This window comes from Heptranchias perlo, chromosome 25, assembly GCF_035084215.1.
Source record: "Heptranchias perlo isolate sHepPer1 chromosome 25, sHepPer1.hap1, whole genome shotgun sequence".
In the NCBI taxonomy this organism is placed as follows: Eukaryota; Metazoa; Chordata; class Chondrichthyes; order Hexanchiformes; family Hexanchidae; genus Heptranchias; species Heptranchias perlo.
The window spans coordinates 34,064,108-34,084,091 of NC_090349.1; the positions used below are offsets into that span (position 1 = coordinate 34,064,108).

A 19,984-nucleotide genomic window follows, 5' to 3' on the forward strand; every position below is an offset into this window, starting at 1 on the left:
GAAGATGGTAGTGGTTGTTGGAGGCCAATCATCTCAGCCCCAGGACATTGCTGCAGGAGTTCCTCAGGGTAGCGGTCTTGGCCCAACCATCTTCAGCTGCATCATCAATGACCTTCCCTCCATCATAAGGTCAGAAATGGGGATGTTCGCTGATGATTGCACAGTGTTCAGTTCCATTCGCAACCCCTCAGATAATGAAGCAGTCCGTGCCCGCATGCAGCAAAACGTGGACAACATCCAGGCTTGGGCTGATAAGTGGCAAGTAACATTCGCGCCAGACAAGTGCCAGGCAATGACCATCTCCGACAAGAGAGAGTCTAACCTCCTCCCCTTGACATTCAACGGCATTACCATCGCCGAATCCCCCACCATCAACATCCTGGGGGTCACCATTGACCAGAAACTTAACTGGACCAGCCATATAAATACTGTGGCTATGAAAGCAGGTCAGAGGCTGGGTATTCTGCGGCGAGTGACTCACCTCCTGACTCCCCAGAGCCTTTCCATCATCTACAAGGCACAAGTCAGGAGTGTGATGGAATACTCTCCACTTGCCTGGATGAGTGCAGCTCCAACAACACTCAAGAAGCTCGACACCATCCAGGACAAAGCAGCCCGCTTGATTGGCACCCCATCCACCACCCTAGACATTCACTCCCTTCACCACCGGCGCACAGTGGCTGCAGTGTGCACCATCCACAGGATGCACTGCAGCAACTCGTCAAGGCTTCTTCGACAGCACCTCCCAAACCCGCGACCTCTACCACCTAGAAGGACAAGGGCAGCAGGCACATGGGAACAACACCACCTGCACGCTCGCCTCCAAGTCACACACCATCCCGACTTGGAAATATATCGCTGTTCCTTCATCGTCGCTGGGTCAAAATCCTGGAACTCACTACCTAACAGCACTGTGGGAGAACCTTCACCACACGGACTGCAGCGGTTCAAGAAGGCGGCTCACCACCACCTTCTCAAGGGCAATTAGTGATGGGCAAGAAATGCTGGCCTCACCAGCGACATCCACATCCCATGAATGAATTTTAAAAATTCTTGTCCGACACGCAGTTTTGGATAAACTGTAATGTCCTCCAGTTCAACATAGGAAAGAATAAAGCCACAAGACTAGAAAATGCAGGGAGCGCAGGCATCCATCTCTGCGCCTGCGTGGTGAGGTTCAAGGCGCACCCAATATTGGGCCTTGGAAAACCAATACCATTGAGCCGGCGAGCTGCAAATAGTAACAGGCAGCTCGCCAACAAAGCAGGATTGAAGATCGGGCCACTGTGACGCCAGCAGCAGCCCTCAGGTAACTGCATCGACCGGGGTGGGGGTAGGAGTGGTGGCGATCGGGAGGGGAGGTGGCAGCGGCAGTGATCGAAGCAGGGAAGGTGGCCGGCAGTGGCCCGCGGTGTTTGAATGTGGGGTTGGGAAGAGCCATCCTGCTCCTCCCGGCTCCACATTCAGGTAAATATATTTTAAGATCTTACCTTGTTGGTTGCTGCCTGGTCTGCCTGTTAGGCCATATGTAGACCAGTTTTCCTGAATGCAGCTTGTGCCGACACTGGCTGCCTCAGGGCAAACCAATCTTGCAGTGGGGGCCTCAAGCAGGCATTCGGCCCCTTATTTGCATTTGCAAAGGGCTTACCGTCTGTTTCAGGTGTGGCCACTGCACGCCGATTTTTTTTAGCCGTTACCAATATGGCGGGCGGCGCGCTTATGGCTCGTAATGAGCGTGCGATTCTTGCCCACTATATTGGAGGCCTTGGAGGCAGTTTAGGGCCTGAAAAACGGGCGCTGCACAGCCATTGTCTTTGGCTGCCACCACAAATTCAGTGCCCTTGCAGCCAACTTCATCCTTCTTCCTGGCAACTCTCTTAGGCTGAACCAGACTGTTTCAAAACCTGTTCGATCCCAAGCTGAGTTTCTGACCCCATATTCTCTCATAGGAACATGAGTAGGTCATTCAGCCCCTCAAGCCTGTTCTGCCATTCAATTAAATCATGGCTGATCTGTATCTCAACTCCTTTGCTTCATATCCCGTGATACTTTTACCAAACAAAAAATCTATCAATCTCAGTCTTGAAAATTACAATTGACTCAGCATCTACAGCCTTTTGGAGGAGAGAATTCCAGATTTTACTACTCTTTGTGTGAAAAAGTGCTTCCTGGTTTCACTCCTAAATGACCTAGCTCTAATTTTAAGATTTTCTCCTCTTGTTTTGGATTCCCCCACCAGTGGATATAGTTTTTCTCTATCTACCCTATCGAATCCCTTTATCATTTGAAACACCTTTGAATGGAGCACTCCCCAACTGCCTGAACTCAAAGGAATACAAAGTGAGCCTCAGAATTCAAGTCATGAAGTCACCCTTCCATATTGCTCCTATCTGGTATTAAATTTGCATAAGGTGGCAACCCTGCGCCTAAATGATGTTTTGAAGCCTACAAAATTCAAATTGAATTTAGGTCCTCGGTGCTGATTTGAGATTCAGTGCTGATTTGAGTGGCAATGCATTTTCCTAATCATTTATTTAAAAGGTTGTCCTGCTGTTTCATTTTCTCCTTTTTTTCAGGGTGGCTCCTCTGGGAAAGGAACAGCTTTAAAAAATGGCTCAGATGCAGATCTAGTCGTCTTCCTCAGCCACTTCAAAAGTTTTGGAGACCAGAAGGAAAACCGGGGTGAAATTTTGGTCATAATTCATCAGATGCTACTGGAATTCCAGAAGAACAGAGCATTCAAGATCATCATGTCAAAGCCCAAAATAAATACTGGCTTACAATTTTCTCCTCGTTCCCTGAGCTTCCAGTTTCAATCCACAGTGCAGTCTGATTCTATTGAGGTTGATGTTCTACCAGCTTTTGATGCTTTAGGTATGAGGCTTTGAATGCGAATGGTTGGGTGGAAAATGTGTTAAATTAAATATATTTAAAGGAGTTATAATTGTGTGTGGGCCAACAACACAAAATCATCCATTCAGCTGCTTCTGCTGCTTCCCCCCCCAAAACTCCTTGCCCACCAAGCCAACCCCCCTCCCGGCCAGGCCTGTCCCATCATAGCTCTTGATCTCAACCACACCATCCCCTTCCAACACCTCTCCTCCGTTGTCCAGGTTGGTGAGACTGCCTTCACCAGGTTTCACTCTTACCGATCCGGGTGTAGCCAGGGCATCTGTAGAAATGGGATCCATCGTTGGCCCTTCCTTTTCCTCACCTACTCTCTGCCACTTAGTGAAATCATCTGAAGATATTGGGGTTGATTTTAACTCCCCCCGCCAGGTTGGAGGGGTGGGGGGTCAGTTATAATGGAACGGGACTTAGGCACTCCTATCGTGCCCCTCATCTGGTCGACTGCAATTTTCAATTGCACGAGGCAAGAACAACAGTCCCAAGCCAGTGGGGTCCTCTTTAAATATGCAGATCGGCCCGATCTGCTATTTTAACCTGAGGCCTGAATGGAGGAGCAGTGGTGGCTTCCCTGCCAGGCCAAACCTGCTGGGAACAGCGGCCAGGGCCAGAAGATACCCAGCAAAGTAAGTGCTTTTTAATTTTTTTAATTAAAAAAAACATTAAAAGTAACTCTTATTTTCAAATCCTTCCTGTGGAAGAATGGTCAAAAAGTCCTGAAATGTAACAGGAGTTAAGGCGCATTGTTAACAGTAGTAGAAGAAGTTGATCTGTGTTATATCTGACTAGATACAAGTAGAGGAAAGTTGCTCCTTCCCCCATCATTGATGTTCTGCACCCTGATCGGGACCCTGCCCAAAAAATATGAACAAACAATATTGTTTAAACGGGGGAAGCAGAATGCAAATGGTAACTTGAATATTTAAAACTGAGGAGATATGTTGCAAAAGTATAAACCTGGAACACCCAGATAACTTTAATACCTCAACAATGTCAGTACAGGTAGCCCTTCGGAAACAGAAGATGCTGGAATTACACTGCAGGTCCATCAGCATCTGAAAAGAGAAAAGATAGGTTAAAGTTGTGGATAGGGACCTATCACTGGAACTTGAATGGGAAAGTAGGCGAGTCTCTGAATAAAACTGGCCAAAACAAAGGGGAGATGAGATCTACAGGTAAAAATCGACAATTAAATATTATAAATAGGAGTATAAAAGGAGATGCTATTGAGTTTAATAGCCTGGCAATGGATTTTAAGAGAAACTGATAAGTGCTGAGTTAAATAAAATGGTCATCTCAGGCCCTGAAAAGGCATTAGAAAGACAATAGGTAAGTAAAGCCATTCAAAAAAGGATGGAAACAAAGTAGAATGTGAATGGGGAAAAAAGCTGGCGGGAAATTGGAGGAGATGTTGAAGATCTGAATTTGTTAAAGTCAATACACCTTCTCTTGCCAGCTCTGACAAAGAAGCCCTGAAATTCCATGGGCCGCAATCCCAGCATTTACGTCAGGATCACACCTCAGTGCTGACCCCAGAGTCAGGGAAAGGGTACCCCATACTTAGCATGGGGCCAGAGTGCCATTAGAGGTGCATCTTAGGCAAGCACCTGCCCCAGGCTGCCAGGAAATCTGGCTTCAGGTTTCCAGATAAGGGAAGGGGGTGTCTAGCCCTCCCTGGAAACATTCAAAAGCAACTCCCTTTGTAAGGGGGCCGCATTAACCAAAGAAAAATATGCCCACTGGAAGTCTTTTCAAGGATAGAAGTGGAGACCAAAATCTGGGTCCAGACCAGGAAAGCTGCCTAGGTCCCCATGGTCGTCTCCATTTCCGCCCTTCAAGAGGTCAGTATACCGATTCTCATTCGGTGTACAGGCCTGCAGAGATACACTGGGTCCAAAGAAGGCTGGGGTGCAGGAACTCTCAATTTAGGCAATCCGTGTCCATTTCCTGCCTGCCCCCCCCTCCGCCACAACCTTACGTCGATGGGCTTGTAGGGCCAATACCCAGCATACCCTGGTCCTGTTGGATGCTGATAGACATATTAGGGTATAATTTCTGTAGGGTTGTCCTGATCTCCCACCATAATTTTGGCGGAAACCCCGAAGAAATACCATAAACGGCTGTTCCGTCCATTTCTCCGATTCTTCCGCCAAAGCTACAGTGGGAGATCAGGAGAGCCCCGTGGAAATTCCAGGCGATTGTGTATTTCCAGCTTTTTCTGTTTTTATTTCAGATTTTCAGCATTTTATAGGGTTTTTTTTCTTTTTACTTCTAGCCCTTAGAAAATAGTGTTCCATCAATCACTAGCAATTTGTGGTATGTTAAACTGTCCAGTACCTGAACAATAAGATTACACTTTTTCAATGTCCTAAAGGTCAGAGAAGCCCGAATGCCCAGGTGTATGTGAACCTGATTCAAACCAAAGGTATTGGAGGAGAATTCTCAACGTGCTTCACCGAACTTCAGAGGGACTTTGTAAAGAGGCGCCCGGCTAAACTTAAAGGCGTCATCCGCCTTGTGAAGCACTGGTATAGAGAAGTAAGTTTAGGGACTACTGTTGAAATTGTTTTATGCGATTTATGAACAACAAACTTGTTAATGTGTTTTTCTGTTATTTTAACAAAGGCACCAACCATTTAAAAGAAACAGCTGGACACCTTTGTTAAGATAGCAAAGGACTCGTTTCTTCCTAATATTCTACAATATGATTTCAACCTATATGATTCTTGAAGCCAGTTGATCTTGCCCTGACACAGTGCTGTAGAAATTCTGCTTCGATGGTTTCCAGCCCACTGGCAAATTTCTACTCCAGTGTCTCCAAGTTCTTCTCTCGTTGACCAGTAAGCGCTATTTCAGCTTGACCTTACCATAGGGGTTCCTAAAACAGTCGAAGGTGCTACCATGTTAAAGTAGCTATATAATTGTAAGCTCATTAGGTTGCTCAGTCAGTCATAAACCTGTTCTTCTAGGTTTGATGGCTAGGTCTAATCCAGCCCAGTCTTAATGGAGTAAGAAATAAGAGGATTTGGAAATGAGGGCTAAAAATTGGTATGCGTTGAGCCCATTTTTTGGATGTAAAACACAACAATGTCAAATTTAGCAGTGGGTAGCCTGTGCCCATTATGCGTAGGCATTCAGGCCAGCGTTAATTTCATTGGTCCCATCTTCTACCCACCCAGGGCGGCAATCTAAAACAGGCATTAGGCCCCTTGCTTATGTTAATGAGGGGCCTAACGCCTGTTTAAGGACCCCTCTGGGAAATTGGTTCCGAATGAACAGAGCAGGAGGCGGGCCCGCACTGCTCAGGATTCTTCAGCGCAGCAGCCGCCGCCAACAGGTAAGATATTTAAACATTTTTTTGAAACGATGTTGAAGAGCCAGGAGGAGCAGGAGCGCTTTCGGGCCGGACTCGAGGCTCCTGATTTGTGCACGTGTTGCAATTTTTATGTATGGCACTCACAGTTTCTGCATGGACGTGTATCCAGCCCCGAGCTCCAAAAGTTTGGACATCCCTGTAGCTGGGGATGTTTTACGGTTGTGGCAGAGTGGAGGAAGCTTTGCCCTTCATCCAACCTATATTATACCTGATCTGGATGTGCTTGATCAGATAGTTTAGATGGAGTGTCATTCTGCATGTAACCCATGCTGCAGCTGCCCTGTGGAGTGGATGGTGTTAACACTTTGATGCCAAAAGTGGAAAAGGTTCTATTCCCATCCTCATGATAAGTACAAACACTTGTGCAAAGAAGTGTTGACACTAATGGCTAAATTTTGTAAAGCGAGGCTGCAGGTGCAGGGTCTCGCTCAACAGAAGTGCAGATCAAAGAATCAGCCTCAAATAAATAACATTTTTTCAGCCATAAGCCTAAAAAATATAATTCCTACATTTAGGCCTTAGGACAAGCAGCAGGAAACCCTGATACTGCATCAAAAAATGTGGCTAGTTCGTGATTTTTCAACCATGGTCTCTGCGCTCAGTTCTTTGATTTGCACTCCCATCGACCGAGATTCTGCACTGGGAGCCTTGCCCTGCAAAGTTTACTTTTAAGTGCTTCGAATGACAATGTAACAGTGCAAGGATCACAAGCCTATGCGTTGACTTATTTTTGCCCAACAGCATGTCCGCCCACACAAAAGATTACTGCTAAGTGGAGAGTTCCTCCCACCAAAGTACGCCTTGGAGCTGCTGATCATCTACGCATGGGAGAGCATTAACGGGGGAGAGAATTTCAGTACCGCCGAAGGATTCCGCACAGTCATGGAACTGATTGTCAGATACAGCGAGCTGTGGCTGTTCTGGACCGAGAACTACAACTTCGACCATCCCCAAGTTGGCAGTTTCCTGAAAAATAAACTCCGAGAACCAAGGTAAGTTGTATTTATTTAAGGTATTTTTCCTGATGGGGAATCATAGACTGATACAGCACAGAAGGTGCCATTCAGCCCATCATGCCTGTGCCGGCTCTTTGAAAGAGCTATCCAATTAGTCCCACTCCCCTGCCCTTTCCCCATAGCCCTGTACATTTTTCCCCTTCAAGTATTTATCCAATTTCCTCTTGAAAGTTATTATTGAATCTGCTTCCACCACCCTTTCAGGCCGTGCATTCCTGATCATAACAGCTCGCTGCGTAAAAAAAATTCTTCTCATCTCCACTCTGGTTCTTTTGCCCTAAGTTATGGACATAAGTAATATAAATTAACTAATAGAGGGAGTGGTATTTATAAGCTTCCATGATGGTTCAGTAGGTAATGCATCAGCTCGTGTGGTATTGGAAGGTTCCTTGCTCAATTGCTAATCTGTGCTAAATTAGTCGACCTTAGGCGAGGCTGTGACAGGGATGCTAACTTTGAGCAACAAGTACTGTTTAAAATTCATACAAAAGAGCTGACTTACAGTGATTCTATTGATCGGTGCAGACTTTTATGAACATACAGCATTCTTTGCTTAAATACTAGCTCAATGATTGTGAAAGCAACAGAGCCAGAGTCATACAAGCCTAGTATGACCCCGCTCTTCCCTGCTCACCAACTTTGACCCTTGCTCAGTCACGTTCGGTTTCACCCTCTGATCCCTTCTCAAATTCACTGTCCGCTTTAGAGTTGGCAACAGACCATCACCAACGTGAGAGCCAAATTGCTGCTCCCATGTTATACCACATAGGCCATTCAGATAGAGCACGGATTGTTGCACAGCCATGAGGTCTCTGTCAAAGTTGTCTGGGTTCTGTCTCCAAGTGGATTTTTGGGCTGGTGCTTGCTTCAGATGTAAACATTGTCCAAAGTGCTCTAATGCCACTTCTGCCTGTAAGAGCCTTATCTTTTCTTCTAAAGGCATGGCCTGTGGCTGTGTAGGCAGTGCCTCTTCCTGCGAGGATGTGAGCTGCTGCTTTGAGGGAGCCACCACTTTGTTTGAAGGTGCCACCTGTGAGTGTGAAGAAGCCTTTTTGTGTTCGGCTGCAGCCTCTTCCATGGCTTGATGCCTTTCAAGAGAACGTCTGACAAATTGTGAATAAGTTATGTAAAATGATGCAGCACTGTCACAAAACTGTGCATAGCTGCTCTACACTGTATGTCCCAAATGATAATCTATGGTAACAAAAAGGTATAAACCAGAATCTTGGCAAAATCCTACAACTTTGTCTTACAATAGGCCTTCTATAGCTTCCTTGCTAATTTTGTCCAGCATTGCCCCCTTATTGAACGTAAAAGCACAGAATTCGGGGAGGAGCACCACAGCCAGTATGCATCTTCTCCTGATTATTATTTCCACCTTCTCCTGTAAGGATAATAAAAGTATATATTAATTGTGCGTGCATTGTCAGTCACAGTGCATTTTATCTCTGACATAATAAATATGCAATGACATTTCCATAAACTTGCCAGCTGAACTAGAAAGGTTGAGAGGTGATATGATTGCAGTTTTTGGGATTCTAAAGGGACTAGATAATCGAGACGGTCACAATCTGTTCCACCTTGTTCCGAACAGTAGAACCAGAGGACTCGGCCTGCGCTTGAAGGGGAGTAAATTCAAAACCAATCTGCGGGTCAGCTGGGAAATAATTATGTCAATGAATGTGCCCTGAATAAATGAAATCTGGCTTCAGGGGCAAAATGGGCAATGCAAAAATTTTGGGGGGGGGAAAGCTATCACTGGCCACTCTGTGCACCTCTCAGCAGCTACCTCAAGAATGGCACCGGTAGAGGCCTGCTGGCTAGAAAGGGAAGGGGAGGGGAAAAAAAGGCATTTACTTAAGTGGGAGAGTTTGGCTCAAATGCTGCATTTACAGTAAAACGTCAGGACAACTTCTCAGAGCTGGTTATATAATGTCTCTTCTACTGTGTCTACCTCACTGAATCACAAAATGTTTGTTGTGGAGTCCAAAAATATGCCTGAAAGATAAAACCCAGAGTTTTGTATGGTCCAAAGAGCGAGCATGTGAAAATACATCTTTTGACTAGTGATTCTTATGTTGTTTGAACATTTAGGCCAATGATCCTCGACCCTGCTGATCCAACGGGAAACGTTGCCGGAAATGCTAGATGGGACCTCGTTGCAAATGAGGCCGAATGTTGTTTGCAGCAGATCTGTGTGCGGGACATCACCCCCTGGGATGTTGAGGTAAAGTATCACAGGAAGTGCATGGTGCAGTGCCAAAATACTGGAATTTTCTAAAAAGCAACACCTAGAGGGACAGGCAGGATTTATATCAGTCAGCAATTATACTCAGTGGACGCTTGACGAGGGAGGGGTAGTTTACGAGATAGCAATCCTATCCAGAGGTTCATCAACCACAAAGGCATTTGATCACCTGAGCTCCAAATTTTGAATTACCTTCTGTAAACCTCATTTAGTTTCTGATTTACTCATGTTTCCCAGGGGTACGGACATGTCCTATGGTTCGGTTCCATGGACCTTGGCAGCCCTCTGGTACCTCAAACAAGTGGCCAATCTTCACGTGTGAGCCTTTGACAATGAGTGTCAGCAGCCTATTCAGTTGGGAGGAGGGTGGGTTTACAGCTGAGCCCAAACATGTCCTTCTCTGATGACCACATGTGTGCACTTCTAGCAGGGGGGGTCACAGATTGGGAGTGGTAATCCTGACTGAATTATTTGCTCCCCTGCATAGCCTATGGACACTGAGGCAAATTGTAGCATCCTTAGTGCTATTCTAGCTGTGATCAGCTCACAGAGCATGGACCAAAGAATGAATCTAATTGTCTCACTACCGTAGCACAAACAATATTTAATCAATGAGCCATTAGAGGCCCTTTGGTGGTCCTTTTCGTGTTCTATGATTTCTTATTTTCCCATAATCCAGGAGGTTCTCTTCCTGGGTTCAGTGGTGTCAGTCGCACCCTAAAGTGGCCTGCATGCCTACTTTTTTTTAATATAGAAGTTGACTCCCACTGCCCTATATCTACTTGTACAGAAGTGAGACCCAAGAGCATAACGAAGAAACTCCCTTGTGGTCCGGGCCAGATTTCCATGTCTTACCTGCATGTACTCCCTCAATCATTCTGGAGACAGACCAAGTTAACACAGGGTGAGGTGAAGTTTAGTTTGAATCACATGCTACTTTATTGCACTGTAGGTAAAACACACAGATCAGTGAGATTTATGGGAATCACTTGATACAATTGGTACAACTTCTGTTTGTATACTGTTACAACAATAAAGACTTGAGCAAGAGCCCACTCCGGTGGGTTGTTTAATTTAACTTAATAGCACAATCTCTCTCTACTCTGTCCTACCACCCAGGACAGCAGATCACTTCCTTCGCAGCCTTCTCTTACTCAACAACTTCTTGGTGTCTGTGTTCTGACTTTTAAGAGCCTCTCTCACAGCCCTGCGAAAGAGAAAAAAAGATGTGAGTGTCCTTCTGAATAGCCAGACAAATTGTCCATTTTAATTTAAAATGTACTTACTCCTGATGCGACCTTTCAGATTCACTAGGGAAGCACTGAATTTACCATAGAGTACAGTAAGATTAGTGATGTATCTTGTACAGAACCTGCATCCCTTTATTTATTTTACAACATTTTGTGTTTGTTCTTTTTAGCCTGTGAAGGGTGTTCTGGTTTCAGTGATCCCCGTGAACATTAACTGCTGCACAAATAATTTAACCATCAACCCTTTCTTACCTATTCAACGAATTAAGCAAAAAGTCGAGCACCTGACCAGAATCCCAATGTCCAATTATTACCTGGAGTGGAATGGCGAGGAGCTGGAGGAAAATAGAACACTGTCTTCTTATGGAATTTTCTTTCAGGTTAAAATCCTTCTGAAAGAGCGACCTGGCTGGTGCATCTTAATGTAACAAAAATAGGTCCTGAGGAATCTACCTGAATATTGGAGAATTGTGTCAAACTGCCAACTGGAGACAGCAAACCCATGCGTCAAGCCAGTGTTACAAACATTTTGGCAAGAAACACAATCCCAATCAATGTCTTGCTCAAGTGGGTTGTCTGGGATTCCTGACAAACTGAGCTTCTGATTTCAAGCTGTCAAGTGGATTAGTGATATTATGTGGAGAGATTAGAGAAACTGGGATTATTCTCCTTAGAGCAGAGAAGGTTAAGGGGAGATTTAATAGAGGTGTTCAAAATTATGAAGGGTTTTGATAAGAGTACATAGAGAAACTGTTTGCCTGGCGGGAGGATCGGTAACCAGAGAATGGAGATTTAAGATAATTAAATTATTTAATGAAAGATAAAAGATTCAGGGCTATGGGGAAAGAGCAGGGGAGTGGGACTAATTGGATAGCTCTTTCAAAGAGCCGGCACAGGCACGATGGGCCGAGTGGCCTCCTTCTGTGCTGTATGATTCTTTGGTTGTAAACACTGACTTCAACTCCAATCAAAAAATTTAATGTTTATTAATTTGTTAGTGCTGATTTAAACTATATTTACTGCTGGTGCGATCTTTCAGATTCATATTAATAAAATCACAATTTTGATACAACTATATTTTGGGGATTTGTGTGTTTTTGTTTTTAATATTTGAACTGGGTGCTGAACAACACAACAGTTTGTAGTGGTCACTAATGGTGTGTAATCTGTTATCATCTGATGTGGCTATTGTTACAACATCTTGTCCTTCTACTTGATAATATGTGGAGCACAGATACACCTTTTACCCATTGCTCAGCTATGTTCTCAGTTTGCAAGCCAATGCTGCCATGATTACACAGGCATTCCAACCTTACACTGCCATTAGTAAACAAAGAACTTGCATTTATGTAACACCTTTCACATCTCAAAGCAAATTACTTTCAAAGTGTTACGTCTGCCCCATCCAGAGATTTGAGCACATAATCTAGGCTGACACTTCAGTGCAGTACTGAGGGAATGCTCCACTTTCAGACGTGCCTTATTTCAAATGAGATATTAAAAAGATCCCATGGTACTATTTAAATAAGAACGGTGGGGTTCTCCCGGTGTCCTGGCCAAAAATGATCTCTCAGCCAATGACAGTAAAACAGATTATCTAGTCATTTATCTCATTGCTGTTTATGGGACTTTGCTGTGCACAAATTGACTACTGCATTTCTCCACATTGCAACAGTAACTACACTTCAAAAGTACTTCATTCATTGTGAAGCTCTTTGGGATGTCCTAAGGTTATGAAAGGTGCTAAATAAATGACGTTTTTCCTTGGCTTTGAATGCAGAGCTACTGGTGTCAATCTAATGAGTAGTGTCGCTGATAGCTGGCTGAACAAAAGTTGATTTTTACCAATCACAAATCATTCAACATCCTGGAGGTCTTCCATGGGGCAGTAGATTTGATTGACAGCTGTATCTGGGTTGTAGATGTGGGTTGGATCTGTGAAAGGGGCAGGACCAAAGGTTCGTCGCACTGTCTTTTAACAGACAACTGTTTGACCAGCAGCTTCCCGTTATGGACTTCTATTTGGCCACCTGTGCTCATCTCATCTGTCATTCTGAGGCTGTCAGGGGTATAAGGCATTCAGAGGCTCCATGGTAGAATTTTGCCACATAAAGTAGCGACTATGTTGCAAAGATCCATTTTGTGTTGAGGGTTAGCGCAGGAGAAGCGTCTTTGTTGTTTTGGCATTTCGAGGAGAAGTGAGGTTTGGAATGTCTGTAAATATACTGCTTGTTTTCTGTTCATTTACCTGTTTAATGTTCATTTTAAAATGTATTAATGGGATGTGAGTGACGCTGGCACGGCTACATTTACTGCCCATTGCTAGTTGTCCTGAGAAGGTGGCAATGGGCCTTCCTCTTGAGTTGCTGCACTCCTTGTGATGATGGTGCGCTCATAAATTTAGCTTGTTGGCTTATAGTCTGAGCCACAGTCTGATAAGAGTACGTTCTACTGCGTACCAAAGATGAGGAGATTACATGGCAGCATGTATATTCCGGTCATCCTGACTAGAGTGCCAAGGGTTTTCTGTTTGACACCTGGGTTTGTTACACGTACCTAAATATTGGGCAGGTAAAGGCACACTCTGGGTTGTAAGGGATGCAGGGTCTACTTACGGGAGTAGTTAGTGACATTGAACCCAAGGAGAATACCTCATCAAAACCCCCAAAACATCATATCTGTGACCTCTGTTTAATTGGGCTTATGCACAAAGCATTGTTTGAAAACTTGGAGCAATCTTCTAAGCTAAAAAGGAGTTTGTATGGGATATTGTTTATGTTGATCTTGGAAGGAGAGCAGCTACAATTTCTTTGAGCGCCAGCTCTGACACCAGTGGAGTGAAAAGAGGAGCTTTGAGACGACAGAGAAGTTCTTCCTAAGGGAGTCCCCACCGCTTATAACGGGCGGGTTGGTGCTAACGCTATACGCTTTGAACGGTTTAAAGAGATAGCGCTATTACTACTGAACAAGACTGCAGCAAATCACTATCAAATAGACTAAACAAGACTCTGCAGCGGAGAAGTGTCTACTCAATTTCCCCATCCTTACCTTTGCATTTTGTTTTTTCTGTTAGCATTGGAATTCTGATGTCATTCATTGCACAGCTTTTCACACAGTTTCAGCAATCCGAACAGTAGACTTTGGAAGACCCAAGTGCAGTGCTAGGTCGTGCTGGCTCATCCTGGGTAGTTCATCCATTTCATTCAGGAGATCGATTTTTTTTAGTGCTGAGACTCATGGCTTTCCTCTTTCCAGTCATGTTTGCTGCTGCAATCAATGCTGAGTACTGCAAGCTGTAAACTTACACAACTTGGAGGCGATTAAGTACACAAGGTAATTGGTTGTCTCTCGGCAAATTCCCCCCATGCCATTTCACTCTGCATGGAGGGATTTCCTGTACGGGCTGTTCCTGCACACTCTCCACTTCCTCGCCCTCGTCTTTCATCCGGACGTGCCTTGACGTCCCACCTTGCATCCAGCGGAGGCGGGGGACCCCAATGGAGGGCTTTCTATGCAGGAATCCCTTGGCGTCCCACCTTGCATCCAGCAGAGGCGGGGGACCCCAGTGGAGGGCTTTCTATGCAGGAATCCCTTGGCGTCCCACCTTGCATCCAGCAGAGGCGGGGGACCCCAGTGGAGGGCTTTCTATGCAGGAATCCTCCCCTGTACCATTGAGGATCTGGGGTGGAGAATGTTGCACGGAGCAGCACCGACCAGTAGGTTTTTAAGTCACCTCACGGACTCCTAGGCCGTCTGTGACTTTTGCGGCCTGGATGAGCCTGTGTTTCATATCTACATGAAGTGTGAGGTTGCAGCCTCTCATCTACCATTTGAAGGGGCTGTTCCTCAACATCTGGTGGCTGCACTTCAGTCCCATGCTCCAGATCTTTGGTCGCCTGGTGCCACCGCGTGGGTCTGCATCTGGGCCTGGCCAAGTTGGCCGTCCACAGGTCCAGGTTGGACGCAGCCCATGAGAATTGGCTGCCTTCCTTTCTTCCATGGCCTTGTCCGTGCCCGAGTGGCCCTGGAGAAGGAGCACGCAGTGTCCGCCGGTACACTTGAGGCCTGTGTGACCAGTGGGCACCACAGGGGCTGGAGGGCATAGTGGATAATAGTAATAACATTCTGATATAATTTGATAAATTTCCTTTGTCCTTTTTTATAATAAAAAATAAGGTGCCGTTTATTTATTGAACATGTTTGTTATTGCAGTCAGTGTTGAGTAGTGTAAGGTGTATCCCGACACCAGTTATCGGTGACAAGGTTAATGAGGTGCGAACTACTGAGTAAACACCTTTTTTTAAATTCGTCCATGCGATGTGGGGGTCGCTGGCAAGGCCAGCATTTATTGCCCATCCCTTACTGCCCTTGAGAAGGTGGTGGTAAGCCGCCTTCTTGAACCGCTGCAGTCCATGTGGTGAAGGTTCTCCTGTTTCTGCCTGAAATATACGGGGTATTTAACACACTGTAAGCGGCAACTTTGTAATTGACGATATTGGGAATGGCTAACACTTTTTGGCCGATTTAAATGGGGGCGATTTAAGTGCTGGGGATTGTATATGTCAACATTTCAGGAGAGTAATCCCTCTGCTGTTTTCCCTCCCTTTGGTGGGAAAATGACTGTCCTCCTCAGAGCGTTCCTCCATTGACAAAATGTGGGCTCTAGAGGTGAAATGGGCTTTAACCATGTCCCAATACTATATCTTTCCCCTCTCAAATGTGCAAAATGATTCATGATTAACAGCGGCGGATTATGCATTGCAGAGCGCCCTCTGCTGTTTGCAGCGGCATCTGCAGCACCGCATCTGAAACAATCTGAAGATGACAAAGGCCATTTGTACTTGGGTGTTAAAAGTTAGTGACCATGGGATAATGCGTTGAAACCAGATCACCTTCAAGACATGAGGTAACACCGCTAAACTTGCACATCAACAAAACTTGCATTTATATAGCGCCTTTAACGTAGTAAAATGGGGTTCACTGTTAACACTGTCTCTCCAGGTAGCTCTACTGCATGATAACAAATGTACCGAGACTACTTTTATCACCCTCACTTTTAGAATTTTGCTGAAGCACAGATTCTTTAGGAAGTAATAGATCCTGTGCATTTTTCACATCTCGCTGAAACTCATCTGGCTGAATATTATTACAAATGAAAGCGTCCTGATGTTTTGGTTCAATTCAGTACAACTCTGTAGTCACCCCATTATAGTTCTCTTAGCTGCCTTCTAACTCACACCTCTGTGACCGCCTCCTCAGGGTATCTGACTGACCATGCCATCTTACACTGTGCCAGGAGGATTTCCAAAATGAAGGTGATCACAGAAACTTGTCTATATTCGGTCGGGCTACAAGTATGAAAGTGCCGATTTGCACTCCATCTCCCCTTTGAGAACCAGAATCTGCGCACTCTGACTTTAACATAATACGGGTAATTTTAACTCTCGGCGATGGCATAAGACAAGCGATATCGGACTGACAACATTTTACACCGCGCCCAATATTCCTTTCCTGACGCAAAAATGTTCAGTGTTGCAGTTGACCTTACTGCAACAGACAGTGCTGTACCTGCCCTAGAGGTTGTCTGCAGATCTTTTTGTACCATGCAACAAATAGGCGCAGGACCATTCTTTGCATATTTAAATTAATGCCATGCTGCGGCCGCCAGAAACAGTGAGGACCAACATGTCACCGGCGCAGATTAGTTGCCGGACCTCGTCCCCAGAAATTGGTATACATTGCGTCCGTTTTATTCCCAAAAAAACAGGCAAAAGGCATACCAATTTCTCCCCCAGTATGTCCAAATAACATTCGCTGAATGTGGCCCATGCTAAGTGTCAGGATGTGGAATCAGGCCTACCATGTACATTACAGTTTAATCCAGGAGTGGCAAACTCAATGAGGAAAACTATCACAAAAGGACAAGCGTTTGCTGTAACCAGCAGGTGGTGGAAAAGGCCGAGGAGCTGTACTAGTGTAAATAAACTGAAATCATTCAATGTGCTGTGCCATGCTATAGAACTATATTTTAGACTTAAATACCCAAAGCCTCTTCCTCCTCCCCTACAAATATTTTAAAAAATAATCCCAGCTGTGTGCATAAGAATTAAACATCAACTCCTCTTTCATCAAATGAGTCCCTAACGTGTCTCGTTTCATTGTGGTTTATTTATTTTGTAAATCCACAATGTCTAAACTAAACCGACCGGAGGTGGGGAAACAATTGCAAGGTGCTACAGCCATGTAATCAGGCAGCCACTTTGAATGCACTCGCCCATGTTTGTTTTGTGATAAGCTTTGACTTTTATACTACTAGGGCCGGAAAATTCCTCAGAGCTGTTCCCGCTCCGCTGGATTTATTTCACCACAAACAGGAACAGCTCCGAGGAATTTCCCAGCCTGACTCTTTTAAACTAAGTAGTAAATCTCCCAAGGCATTGCTCACGGTGAATTGGGAGCTCTGCTGTTGCATGTGTAAATATATCGGATCTTCAACTGCATCGGTCACAGAAAGAAAAAAAATTGAGCACATTAAAGTGGTGTTTTCCCTATTCATTGCAGGCAGTTCCCTTCTCAGACCACAGGTACATAAATAAATCAATCTGTGAATGGATCATGCCCTTAAATATAATTTTTTTCTGTCAAAATTATTCACATAACATTCATGTTTTCCTTTGTTTTGTTCTTTTTGCATTAAAAAAAAACAAAATTCAGTTACCCTCACAGCCCTAATATTGGCTTCCTGGCTTTTAGCGCTTTTCAATTGTTTACTGACAACCTTGACTGGTCATTTTCATTCTCACTTGCTGCCCCGCTGATTGGTAATTCCACACCCGTTCAGTTATGATTTCTCAGTGTTTTATGAGAATGATATTTGAACCGATAAGGTGGAAGCTTGACGTACACTTTCAAGTGTGATGATTTCTCCAAGTGTTGAGGTATGACAGACACCTGCTGCATCGACATGTGTAGCTGGTGCTTTAACATCGCAGGACCCTTGTCCTTGAAGTGATTCTGTAATATAACCCAAGGCTGCCAGTGCTTTGGAATCCATCCAGCAATGTAAACAAGACACACCAATGGAAAAACAAACAAGCTAGGCAGGCACAGGTTTGCTGGGGGAGTTGTCTCAAAGTTGTGGGTTGCGATTTTACTTTCTGTATGTCAGACTTTGAGACTGGTGGCAGGAGAAAGTACACGCAGGCCTGTAAAGGCTCATCGCCGCCTTCTCAAGGGATGGGCAGTAAATCCTGGCCTTGCCAGCGACGCCCACATCCCATGAACAAATAAAAAAAATTGTATCACTGGCCTGTAACAAGAAGCCTGAGTTGCTCAGCCCACCTGTGAACAGAAAAGCCGAAGGCTTCTCCCTCTGATGACTGCATTTATTTTTTTTGTGGGAGTGCTGCTGACTCTACTGGTTGCCGGTGAAACCATTTCTTTAGGTGATGTGATAATCATTGAAGGATTCTGGCCACCACCCTATCCATAATAGAGTACTACACTGCATTGTGATTTGGATGAAAAAAATTGGGGCTAGTTCCTTCTGTAGAAAAAAAAAGACAGAGAAAATTGATGCAAATCCTTAAAAGGCTGAGACTAGTTGTGGAGAACTGATACTGTTCAACATAGGTTACTCAGGACTAGAGGACACAAGTATAAAACTGACAACAAAGACTACAGTCTGGAAGAAATGTTCCCACAGAGCTGTGGGTTTGTGGGGCATGGGCCGATGCCCATCACAATTACTGTCATTACTGTTGTGTTAATTAAACACTTTTAAAAAGGAGCTGCTTAGGTTTTTGGAGTAAAATCTGACCCATGGACATTATTCAGTAAAGACACTGGGCTCGATTTTAGCGTCGGGTTTCCTGCGGGTTTCCAGCGGGGGGGCCCCGAAAATCCCGATATCCGGTCACGTGACCGGATCGCGCTGCGATCCCGACCACTTCCGGGTTCCCCGATGACGTGCGGGGCTGCGTGCGTGGCCCCCGCTGGTGCGAATCCCGCAGGCAATTAAAGCCAGCGGGGTTCCACTTGAGAGTACTTACCTTGCTTGTTGAGGTCATTTACTGAGCTGAATCAGCTGTCAAAAGAGGAAGTGTGGGATTTTACCTTCATCGCAGAGTGTTTCACACACTGGGGGAAACAGTCTCCCTCCAACCAGGCGTGTTGCAGCCAGCAGCCTGTGGCAGGTGCCAAGGTGCACTCCACGGGGGAGAGCCCTCACCCACGCAGGAGGCCACCGCGTCACATAGGGCAACCCCTGCCCCCCACCACCCCCCGCCAAGCCAGAGGACAGACCGACACGAAACCGCAGCCCCAGTCCGAGGAACCACCCACCTACCCTGCACAACCCCTCAGACCAACACCTGCCAGATGGGTGGTGCGTGGACACCCTCGGAGGACGAACAGCATGACCAGCCCCAGCAGCCTCGCAGTCCACGCCGTCCGCCGCAGAGACGTGGAGCCCCCCAACACGGTGTTGTTGCATGCCCACCTGCACAGCAGGAGGGAGGGCTACCGCAGAGAGAGACGCATCGCAGAGGGCACTACCCTCGGCACAGGGTCCACAGACCGAGGCGCAGCTCCCCGGACCTCTCCGAGCAGCAGTGCACACGGAGGCGCAGATTCGCTCGACATGTAGTCGTGGAGATCTGTAGGCTCTTTCATGCCGAGCTGCTCCTGGCTGACCCCAGCACCAACTGCTTACCTGTCGCTGTCAAAGTCACCACTGCCCTCCACAACTTCTCCTCCGCATCCTTCCAGGGTGCAGCCGGGTACACCGCCGATGTCTCTCAGTCGTCTGCGCGGAAGAGCCCTGCAAATACACCTGCACCTACTCTGCAGTAACACGGTGGGTGGCATCAGTGGTGGGTCCTCATAGTGATACCCAGGAGCGGGCATTATTGGACACAACAGACAGGATTCGTGGAGACATGGCAGTGGTGGTGCCAATATAATGTGTGATGTTTGTTGCTCTGAAATTCAATATAGGTAACACCCATGGCAAACCCTCCGACACCCTTGTGCACCCCCTTCATGCTCACGACACGTTTGCCTTACGCTGCCTACTGCACATATGTGATGCATGCCCTGTGGCTGCAGCACAGGTGGTGGCAGGTTGAGTGAGGCTGGCCGTGAGGGAGATGCACGAGAGGGTGAGTATGGGATAGAGCCATGAGAT

At 45.8% G+C, this 19,984-nt stretch overlaps 1 protein-coding gene across 1 annotated transcript in view; it reads left to right on the forward strand.

Moving 5' to 3' along the window:
- Window positions 1-11,874, forward strand: part of LOC137342316 (2'-5'-oligoadenylate synthase 3-like) — a 57,793-nt gene extending 45,919 nt beyond the window's left edge. Inside the window, exons 16-21 of the mRNA XM_068006256.1 lie at window positions 2,577-2,874; window positions 5,282-5,445; window positions 6,038-6,244; window positions 7,025-7,275; window positions 9,394-9,526; window positions 10,968-11,874. Coding sequence (XP_067862357.1) covers window positions 2,577-2,874; window positions 5,282-5,445; window positions 6,038-6,244; window positions 7,025-7,275; window positions 9,394-9,526; window positions 10,968-11,225 — 1,311 coding nt within the window. The 3' untranslated portion in view covers window positions 11,226-11,874. The remainder of the gene's footprint in view (window positions 1-2,576; window positions 2,875-5,281; window positions 5,446-6,037; window positions 6,245-7,024; window positions 7,276-9,393; window positions 9,527-10,967) is intronic.
- The last annotated feature ends 8,110 nt before the right edge of the window (window positions 11,875-19,984 follow it).